Here is an 11058-nt window from a genome sequence, read left to right as displayed (position 1 = left end):
TAACAACATAGTTGAGAGACATTAAACAATCTATTGTTTACGGAAGATGGTTCCTCGCTTGTTGAAAACCTATTCGACCAATGAATCGGTCACAACGTCGGCAGCAGCGGGAACATCCACGACGGGGACCTAAAAGATCGTCGGACCGGAACCGGATGTGAAGGTAAAATATGTGAACGGAACCAAAAGAAATCAACATAGCAAACACAAACTGTGAAAGGTGAGGATTTTTTTTTCTTATCCAAAGTTGCTTCATTTTTCTGTGTTCCCACAAGACTTTTTGTTGTGTCAATATCACGACTTTTAAGGGCAATGGAACAAACTTAGCTAGCTAAGCTAACGTAAACAATGTTTGTGGTGTTAGCTTATGCTAACGGCTAAACGTTATTTACTTTTAATCCTTCGTGTCTTCATAGTGTTCCGTGGACTTTTACGTGGTATTGTGGTACATCGACAAGCTTGAAAGACGGGAACAGTGTTTCAGATGTATGCCGCTTAAATGCCTGGATGAGAAACATTTATTTTAACTAATAACCAAGGATACTAGCTAAACCTCGGCTAATATTTGCGCCATGAATCCATCCAATCCGTTCGGCAGTCCACAAGGTGGAGCTTTCCAAGCCCCAAGCAACACTTTGAAGACTGGTTTGTTCCAGTCCCTTGGACAGCAGAATTCTAGCAATCAGACCCAAACTATGGGTTTCTTTCAACCATCGGCGTTTGGACAACCATCTGTGTTAAATCAGCCTTCGCCTCATGGAAACACCATCTTCGGACAGACCCCTGCCTTTGGACAGTCGTCAGCACAGCCCCCCTCGCTGGCAACAATAAGCCAAGCACCAGCATTTGGACAGACATCAGTAGGAATGAGTAACTCGGGCTTTGGTAATAGCACTGCACCAGCTTTTGGACAGACTAGTGGATCGAACCAGGGTTCAGTCTTTGGCCAGATGACCTCATTTGGGCAGACGTCTGCCTTTGGGCAGGCACCAGGGTTTGGCCAACAGCCCCCTGGGTTCCCAAACACCCAGATGGATTCAGGCTCTAGCACTGCCATAGGGCAACCTCAGCCACTGGGTTTTGGACAATCTGTATTCGGACAGCCGTCATCTACCAGTGTCACCACAAGTGTATTTGGTACAGCTCAGAGCGCGACCCAGAGCAGATGCTTCGGAGCTCCCAAATACAATTTCAAGCCGGCCAATGAGGCAACGTTCAAACCCATCTTCAGTGCTAGCCCTGAGCCTGCTAACCCTCAAACTGCTGCAATGTCCAGCTCACCTTTTGGCAGCAGTGGGTCCCAGACAAGCTCCAGCACCATGGGCAGCAGCAGCAGCACCACTGGGTTTTCTCTGCCTACTGGGGCTCAGTCTGACCAGCTGGGCTTCAGCTTCTCACAGCCAGCTGCAGCTCCTTCGATCTCTGCTCAGGACAATCCACTAACAACCGGCAATAGGAGCACTTCTTCCAACACGCTGCAGTTCACCTTTTCTCAGCCAGCTGCACCCTCCAGCTCCAGCCCTAAGGCACCAACCACCCAGCCCACCACACCGTCGTCTTTTAGCTTTTCAGCCAAAGCCCTCCAGCCCCAGGCAAAACCCCTTTTTGGAGGAACCAGCTTTGGTCAGCCCTCAGTTTTCGTTGACACCAAAGCTAAAGCAGAGACTAGTACAGAGGAGAAAGGGAGCAACCTTGAGGGCCTAGGAGACTCAAATATATTTTCGCGACTTAGCAAAGGCACCAAGCGCAAGGAGGATCCAACAGTCGCCAGCACTAGCTCAGAGAAGCATTTTGCAGGAGAGACAGAGGAGGATGTTCCAGCCGATACAGATTCACCAAGAAACCCTTCAAAGAGGCCCCTAATGAGGTCCCGAGGCCCACCAGTAGGCTTATTCGGTAGGGCATTAAGTGGTATTCGTAGAGATGGCTCTAACCCAGTGAAGCGAGAGGCCACGAAGGAGACTCAGCAACAAGTGCCGAAGTGGGAGGAGACAGAGAGGGAAGACATCCAAGCCCAGGGTGACGACCTACCTACAACCACACCCCCCACAGTGCAAGCTCTGACCAGGGATGTGCTTGAAAAAGCTGAAGAGTCAGGTGAGACGTACAAATCATACATACTGTGTATTGCCTGTATTTTGTGTCAAGTTTTTATGTATTTTTTAAATCTGCACTAGAAAAAAATCTTAAATTACTCTTGCATGCCAGAATAAATTGTCTAATGTACTTTTTATCAACCAGTTTCATTTTAAATAAAGGTAGTTGCAAGTCCTCCACATTTGTAAAGAAATCGTAGGATTTATTTGAAAATCACAAAACCCAGACAGAACCGTTCATCCTGCTGAAATTCAAGCACATATCTTAAACTAAATAAAAGAGTGGATTGCCTTATTAGAATATACTCATCCTGTTGTCTGCCTGTTACCCATCAACCCTCTCTAGACTCCGCAAAATCACCCGACTCAAACCTCGGCATCACGACCCCTGTGAGGTGTGGCGTACGCAGGGAGAGCTCGGAGAGCCTGAGTGGCGTGTCGCCCACCGACTGCACCGGCATCCGGGCCATGAACGTGCCTCCAGCCTACAACAGGAAGGACGTGATCGAGAAGCACTTCAGTCGCTTCGGCAAAGTCCGTAGAGTCTTCTGCCGGGGTGGCAAGAACATGGCCATAGTACACTTTGATGATCATGTGAGTGAACTCTACGCTACTTATCCCATTAAAGCACGTTCACCTATGCTGTAGCTATTTAGAGTTTCCTGGCTTTGATAACTGTTCTCCCACTCTGGTCCTCGACTATCTTAGTTTTTCAGCAAACGTTTACCTGCTATTTCCTGTTTTACACGGCCAGACTGGAGCACTGATTTGTACAGCTAGTTGTTGGACTTCTTTTTTCCTTTTTTTATTATTATTATTATTATTATTATTATTATTGTTTTACTGCTTGATGGTTTAGTCTTAGGCATCCCTTCCCATTTCAACAGATTTTGGTTTACCACTACAGATGACCCCAAAAATTAAGCTAGCTAACCCCCTGATCCTGCTCTGTGAGACAGGCCAAAGCTGATGATGTGTTTATTTGTTAATGAACTTTTTTCTAAATCATTAATTAGATTCTTCTTATATACTTTGCTGTATTTTATTCTTATTTTCTTTTGCTTTCCCTCACTTGACTTACAGGCATCAGCAGCGAAGGCAAAGAAGAAAGGCAAACTCCTGCACAGACACGAACTCACTCTCCTGTGGCAGAGAAAGAAGCAGAGTAAATGCAATATATTACTATCAAATTTAATTGAATACAATCATCATACAATAAATCAAGACCTTTTTACGCATCTAAAGAGTCCTGATCAGTTTCTTTCATATTCCCTTTAATTCCTTTCAATGAGTCACTATATTTCCTTTTGTGTATTAGGTCCCGGGGACAAAGGGAGCGGACCTGCCGCAGCAAAGGAGGAGGGGAACAGTCAGGAGGACACAGAGTCTAAGGCTGCTTCCTCGCCACTCAGAACAACCACACACAGAAGTTCTGCAGTCCCCAGCACGTTGGCCTTCAGTCGCAGGTACCATCTGCACCTGTATATGAAAGGCATGGCACGGTTATTTGTGTAGCGCAATTCATACACAAGGCAACTCAAAGTGATTAAAAGAAGCATAGAAACACATTGTAAACATCAGCAATGGGAGTACATTCAAGAGACAATTACAAAAAGAGAAAACTAGTTACAATTTTGAAACCTGATTAAAATAGACATTAAAATCTGTAAAAAAAAATAGACATTAAAATCATAAAATTGAGCCAGCAGAAGTACATTTAAGGACAAGAATGAATGATTAAGAATTATAATAATTGATCAAATTTGTGAAAAAGCTGCGGTAAACGGTAATGTTTTCAGCCCTGATTAAGATGAGCAGTTTGAGTAGACCTCAGGTGTTTAGGTCTACACATTACTGCAGTGCTGTGACTGTCTTACATGCATTTTTTTTTTGTCAGTTCTCCGGCGAAGAAGTCATCAGCCAAGTCTCTGCAGTTTGACTCTGAAGCCCAGAGAGAGAGCAGCACAGAGGCCCAGAGCTCTGAGTGCCCGGTCTCCTCCTCCCTTCTCTGCCTCATTGGCCAGGTGGCTGAGACCGCCGAGGACAAGTACCGCCTCCTGGAGCAGAGAGACAACATCCTGCGTCAAGGTGAAGCCACCTCTCACACCAGTCTGCTGAAGCCATTTAATGTGGCAAAAAACATGAGAGACATTCTCAATGTGTCCGCACAGGTCGGCCCAAGAGGACGGACCTGGACCTGTCGAAGGTGTTTGTGGGGACGTGTCCTGACATGTGTCCGGAGAAGGAGAGGTACATGAGGGAAACCCGGAAACAGCTGAGCGTATTCGAGATCCTCCCAGATACGGAGATGGTAACATCCTTAATGCTTATGTTTCATTCATTCATTCAGACTGAAGAATATAGCTGATGCAGCACTGTGAGATGTTACATACTATGTGGTATTCTTTTTTTTGCTTTCTTTCATACACTTTTTTTATTTAATCTGTAAGCTTTTGCAATGCAGATCACTTGCTATACTCCCATTCCACATAGGAATGCAAAGTAAAGTATAACCAAAAATGTTGTTTTTTGTCCATCTGCATGTTAATACATTGATGGAATGAATATATATTGTAGCTTAAAGGATGAGAAGTGGTATTTCAGCAGGAGCTTGCAGGTACTTTGAAGACAGCAGGGACAAAAATAAAAACCTCCTTTCCCTCTGACTAGGTGGACCACTCTGCAGCCATCAAGGAGTACAGCCGCTCATCGGCCGACCAGGAAGAGCCCCTGCCCCACGAGTTGCGCCCCCTGCCTGTGCTCAGCATGACCATGGACTATCTGGTGACTCAGATCATGGACCAGGGCGATGACAACTACCGGGACTGGTATGACTTTGTCTGGAACAGGACCCGCGGCATTCGCAAGGTAAGGGTCTGCTTCAAATGTCACGCACAGAATGTACACTTAAGTCGGCGTTGCTTTCGTGTTTTCCGAGGCCTTTTTCAACCAATCGGGGAGACCGGTCAGTGTGACCGCCTTTCTGCCGAGGGCCGGCAGTCGGGTTGGTGTGTCAGAGCCTCTTAAAGCAACACTAAAGAACCTAATGAACCTTTCCCTTTCCCGCTTCGGTCCCCCTACAGGTTGGAAGCGGAATTGTCCATTGTCCATATGCAAGTTTGCCAAGTGGTAGCGGATCTGTAGTTTGAGTGAGACACTACGACAGCGGTAATGGACAACTCCGCTTCCAACCTGTAGGGTGATTGAAGCGGGAAAAGTTCTTTAGTGTTGGTTTAAGACCAAAAAATGTCAGCATGTCAGCAATGAATTGCGGTTAAATTAAACAAACATGTAGTAGTTGTTTAGTAACGGGCCAAAACAATCTTTTACACTTACTCCCCACAGGACATTATCCAGCAGCACCTGTGCTGCCCATACACGGTGTCGCTGATTGAGAAGTGCACACGCTTCCACATACACTGCGCCCACCACCTCTGCGAGGAGCACATGTCAGCTTTCGACGCCAAGATCAACAACGAGAACATGACAAAGTGCCTGCAGAGTCTCAAAGAGATGTACCAGGACCTGGCCACGCGTCAGGTCTTCTGCCCCCTGGAGGCCGAGTTCCGCCAGTACAGCGTGCTGCTGAAGCTCAATGACGGCGACACCCTGCGGTGAGTCCATTTAAACACGCCTACAAATCAGGGGTGGGGATCCCCAGAGGCCCCAACATTATCACCATACTTACCTCACAATACAATATGATGGCGAGGTTAAACACATTGCAATATTCTGTGATATACATATGTGTGTGTGTGTGTGTGTGTGTGTGTGTGTGTGTGTGTGTGTGTGTGTCTATATATATATATATATATATATATATATATATATACAGTATAGATTGCAATTTATTACCTTTTTCCATCTTTAAATTAGGTCCCGCAAAATACTTGGCGTTCTTGTTTTGCAAGAGAAAATACCTCGATAGTATGCTGTATCAGTTTCTTTACCCCACTCCTAACACAAATCATGAAATATGTTGTTTGAAATGTTATTGAATGATGTTCAAAGCAGCTGTTTTTGTTTCTGTCTTTGTCAAGAAATTTCCACATTGAAATTACTTAAATTTCTCAAATCTTCAGCTGTGACTTCACTTTATTTTTAAGCATGTTTGTATGCTTTCACTGCATTTTGGCCCTCGCTCTGTGCTGTAAAGAAGTATTTCCTCACCCTTCATGTCCACACAGTGAAGTGCAGCAATTCCGCGAGGAGGTGCGCAATTCCCCCGAGGTGAAGTTCGCCGTGCACGCGTTCACTGCAGTCGACAGCAACAACTTTGTGCGCTTCTTCAAGCTGGTGAAAGGTGCCTCCTACCTCGCCAGTTGCCTCCTACACAGATACTTCAATCAGGTCAGAGATGGTTTTCTTTTATTAATGAATTAGGCTTAGAAAGCTGAACTCGCCTGTGAACCTTCCCAATAAAGCATGAGGAGAATCCAGGCAATAGCCAGTGTCCTTTTCCTGTTTTCACATAACAGAACTACCACTACCCATTGAATAAAAGGAAATACATGAGTTAATAAAAGGGGGACTGCTCTTTTATATACAGTATAGTGCCATTTAATGCATGTTTCATCATATTTATGTTCTTTCAAATTTGTGTGTGCATACAGGTCCGAGCTAAGGCCTTGAAGGTCTTGAACTTGGCTCACACGGTGAGTCTACGGTCGACTGCGTTTCCAGTTGAGGACATAGTTCGCATGTTAATGTTCCGCAACACTGACGAAGGAATTGACTTCATCCAGCAGTACGGCCTGACTGTCAACGATGGGTGAGTGTCTTTTAAAAGTTTGAGTGGCTAAATTTGATAATAAAAAATAGAATTCTATACCGATCCCAGAGAATCCTATGATCTGAACTAAAGTTACACACATTCGTACATAATAAATGATATATACACACAGTGGGGAGAACAAGTTTTTGATTTGATTTTGCAGGTTTTTCTACTTAGAAAGCATGTAGAGGTCTGTAATTTTTAACATAGGTACACTTCAACTGTGAGAGACGGAATCTAAAAACAAAAATCATTAAAAATATTAATTTGCATTTTATTTTGTCTGTAAATGTTTGTTTGTGTGTATGTGTTTTTGTGTATGTGTCTCTGTGTCTGTGTCTGTCTGTCGGTCTATTGTGTGTGTGTATGTATGTGTGTACATGTATGTATGTATGTATGTATATATATACACAGTGTGTGCGTGTCTGCCTGCTAGCAAACAAATATTATAGCTTCCAAAAATGTACATTAATATAATAAATTAATATTGTTCACAGTATGGTAGACCTGAGTCGGGCGACCTATCAGGAGGCAGAGCTGCCTCTCAGACAGAAGAAGTCTGACGTCATCCTCGCAAAGAAACCGGTGTTGATTGGACAGGTGGTGCAGGGCGGCCCCCTCCCCAGCGCTCTGCAGCACACCCCGGTCTGCAGCTTCGACACCCAGAACCGGTTCCGTGGAGAAGGCCTTCTGGCTGAGCCCACTCCAAGCCAATATAAAGGTATTTGCTCTTTTCCCCTGATCGTATCCCTGGAAAATAGCTTCTATTTCTTGATTTACAGTTCTCTCATTTGCTAAGGATAGCAATAGATGGTGCATTGTCTCATTTTAACTACCCTTAACAGCACTGTTTATATGCAGAGGTGGGAAATAGGTTTTTATTATTTTCAGATCTTGAAGTTTCCCACTCTACAATACGTATCTGATCCATCCAATGCTACATTTTACCGCTACTGGAATTTATTTTTGTGAGGAATTAAACATTTTGTATCGACAGAGCCTGCATCATCTTAAAATAATTTCTAAATAATTAGGTGATCTTTTCGCATCTACTGTGCATAGCAATGTAAAGACTTGGACTCATTGACTGCTGACATGTTTCTTAACTGTCTCAGGAGTCGGTGCCACGGTGGAGGTGAAGGCACCACCCAGCGTTGCGTTGCAGTCGCAGGCCGTTCCAGACATGCCCGCTACGTTCAAGTTGCCTCCATCCGTTCAAGACGAGACGGGAGAGCCCAGTGGACCCTGTCCCATCATGGCGCGCCCAGCAGGCGCCCAGCAGCGGTTCCAGCCCATATTTCAACCCCCGCCTGTCAAACCGCCATCACCTCCCCCCAAACCTCGACCGGCGTACAGCAATGAGGTGGGCGAGAGTTTTCCAGTGCGTGGTTATTACGCATCCACTGCCATGCAGTAACAGAACCTCTGCTCTGACCCTTGTAGTCCTTACTGATGGTGTCTTGTACATCTGGTAATGTAGAAAACATTTACTAGATACATGAGGTACTTCAACTTGAGTATTTAATATGTATGCTGTGCATTCCAAAGGAAAGTGTTGCATTTTACTGCAGTACATTTTTCTGTGCTGCTTCCACAAATGAATATGTCATATTATCCAAACATTTGACATATTAGTACATAATACAAATAGCAGCATTCCTAAAGAAATTTGCTGACTTGAATGCAGGGCTTTTACTAGTAATGGATTGTTTTTACAGTGAGGTATTGTACATTGTAGATGTCGGAGTGGGGGGGGGCTGCCCATGGAAAGGCAACCCGAGAAGTTGAACTGGTGAACTGGCATCTCTCCAGCTACCAACCCTCTGGTTTCCGACCCAACTCCCTACTGACTGAGCTACTGCCCCCCCCTTTCATAGACCAAATGCAATTAGTCACAATATTTAAATATAATCCAAAAACAAACCAACAAGTAAAAACGGCTGGGCCTGTACTAATTACAGCTCATTAAAGATACCCTGAACTAGCTGTCCTTTTAGTGTTTTGTGTGTGCATGACGGTGGCTCTGCTGTTTTTCTCCCCTCCTGCAGGACGTCATGGCTGAACTGGACTGTGTGATTGAGGAGGTGTTGGAAGTAGCAGTGAGGGAGATAGCAGACGCTGGTGCAAGCTATGCCTCCACAGCTCTTGCGTAAGTTCAAGTGATTTATCCATCCGACTTTTCTTGTGCATCTTACATTCAAATCACATGTTCTACTTATCATTCATTCAGAGTACGGTGTGTAAAGACCGTAGAGCTCCGACCTCCCTCTATGGTTTTTAATAAGATGACTGTCTTGCTGTTCTGTTGCTTTTGGTTCTGCAGGGAGAGCAGTGTCCAGGCAGAGTCTCTGGTGAGCGAGGTGCTGGGACAGATGCTGCAGGAGATGTCCTCCACCGAGATCAAGCTGGAGCAGGAGCGCATCGCTGAGGAGAAACGCAAGCTTGAAGAAGCCAGGTTGGTCTACTGATAACATCTTGTTGATTGTAGCACACTGTTTTATCACTGCACCTGGTTAAGAAAGGGGACAGCATCCTCAACCCAGACCCAAAACAAAGGACATAAAATTATATTTGTCAGAAGTTTAATTTTATGCAAAGGTTACAAAAGTTGTATCCATCCATTAAAGCAGACATACCAACTGTTAAAGGATTATACGCATGTTGTGACATCCAGAGTCGGGCTGCATAATTATTTTATTTAACACAAAAAAAAGTTCCCTATGTGTGCAGATTTCATTTCACAGCATCATATCAGAGTGTGTAAATGAGTTATATATAATACATTTAAATAACACAAAAATCCAAGGCGCAAACACCCAAGAGAAGCAACTTCTGTTCCTTTTCTCTTCAACATCAATCATTTCAACATGTCATCATTATCGGTGTATCTTGTATCATCAGAGTAGCTGTAATTGCCACCGCTCATCCCCATTTCCTTTTCCATGTTTGTCGGTGGCAGGCGGAGGCAGGAGCAAGAGGCCTTCCTGGTTCATTACAGCTTCTCTCTCTGCACAGAGCTCATGTATGAAGTTTTAAGCGAGACCATCAATGAGACAGCAACCTCTGAGATCCAGTAAGGCTTTAAAACTCAACCATTTTCCAAAGTGGTCTGATGAGAAGTTGCATAATTAACAAAAGTATTTAAAATGATTATAAGGTTAACTAAAGGAGTATCATTAAGTTTAATGTCTAAAAGTGGCACGCTTATTTTCACAAATGAGTTTCACTAAGTTTACTCTTTTCAGACATGCAGTGAATGAGAAAGCAAACTGCGTAGCTAAATGCACGGAGCAGGTCTGTACCAGTCTAGTGGAGGAGACTTTGAATGCAGACATTGCTCTGTTGGTTGAAGAAATTCTTGAAGCTGAGCTGCAACGCATCCACAAATTCATCAAAAGGTAAGAAACGATTTGAAAAATAGTTAAACCAGACGTCATGTAACTCTAATCTCTGCGATTGGACTCAAGATTGACTTTGCCTTGCTGAAATTAATCTGACACACCAGTATGCCATTCAAACTCTGGCTAAATGTAGCTTGTAAACACCCTTTTACAATGTATTATCCATTTCTTCTTTTTCTCCCCTCGTGTACAACCAGGTGGCGTGATGTGGTGGCGGTGCGTCGGCAGCTGAAGAGACAGATGAGAGGTTTCCCTGCAGCTCCTTGTTGCGTGGACCCTCGATTCAAACTGAAGGCGCTGGCTCCCAGTGCCCCTGCACAGCCCTGCATGGCAGAGCTGGCCCGGGGATTGGTCAACCTGGGAAACGCCGGCACGCTGGCCCTCTCCAGCACCAGGTATGTTCATTGTCATTTTCCATGCGTGTTTTTGCAGTTTTTCATACCTGCAAGGCAGCTTTATTTGTATAGCACATTTCAGCAACATGGCAATTCAAAGGGTTTACACGAAATCTGTTTAAAAACAGATAAAATACAAGGATAGAAGTTACAGTGCCGTACAAGAAATTGAGCATAATAACCATTTAGAGAAAGGCAACATCAAAAAGAAAGGTCTTCAGCCTTAATTTAAAAGAACTGAGAGTAGCAGCGGTTCTGCAGGTTTCTGGGAGTTTGTTCCAGATATGAGGCGCATAGAAACTGAACGCTGCCCCCCCTGTTTAGTTCTGACTCTGGGGACAGAAAGCAGACCTGTCCCAGATGACCTGAGAGGTCTGGGGGGGTCATAGTGT

General features: G+C 44.5%; 1 protein-coding gene across 3 annotated transcripts in view; it reads left to right on the top strand.

Annotated features, from left to right (window-relative positions):
• Positions 1-82: 82 nt before the first annotated feature.
• The window catches only part of mcm3ap (minichromosome maintenance complex component 3 associated protein), a 16689-nt gene continuing 5713 nt past the window's right edge, over positions 83-11058 (top strand). The window contains exons 1-18 of one of the 3 annotated variants that reach the window (XM_034885650.1): positions 83-220; positions 417-2097; positions 2443-2690; positions 3180-3261; positions 3415-3562; positions 3994-4184; positions 4268-4407; positions 4767-4964; positions 5442-5710; positions 6284-6446; positions 6710-6867; positions 7368-7591; positions 7980-8233; positions 8919-9019; positions 9194-9325; positions 9830-9943; positions 10116-10268; positions 10469-10666. In XM_034885650.1, coding sequence (XP_034741541.1) covers positions 573-2097; positions 2443-2690; positions 3180-3261; positions 3415-3562; positions 3994-4184; positions 4268-4407; positions 4767-4964; positions 5442-5710; positions 6284-6446; positions 6710-6867; positions 7368-7591; positions 7980-8233; positions 8919-9019; positions 9194-9325; positions 9830-9943; positions 10116-10268; positions 10469-10666 — 4298 coding nt within the window. In that variant the 5' untranslated portion in view covers positions 83-220; positions 417-572. The other 2 variants (XM_034885651.1, XM_034885649.1) reach the window with 2 other exon arrangements.

This window comes from Etheostoma cragini, chromosome 11, assembly GCF_013103735.1.
Source record: "Etheostoma cragini isolate CJK2018 chromosome 11, CSU_Ecrag_1.0, whole genome shotgun sequence".
Lineage (NCBI taxonomy): Eukaryota > Metazoa > Chordata > Actinopteri > Perciformes > Percidae > Etheostoma > Etheostoma cragini.
Note: the sequence above shows the minus strand (reverse complement) of the source record. Positions and strands in the feature narration are given on the sequence as shown.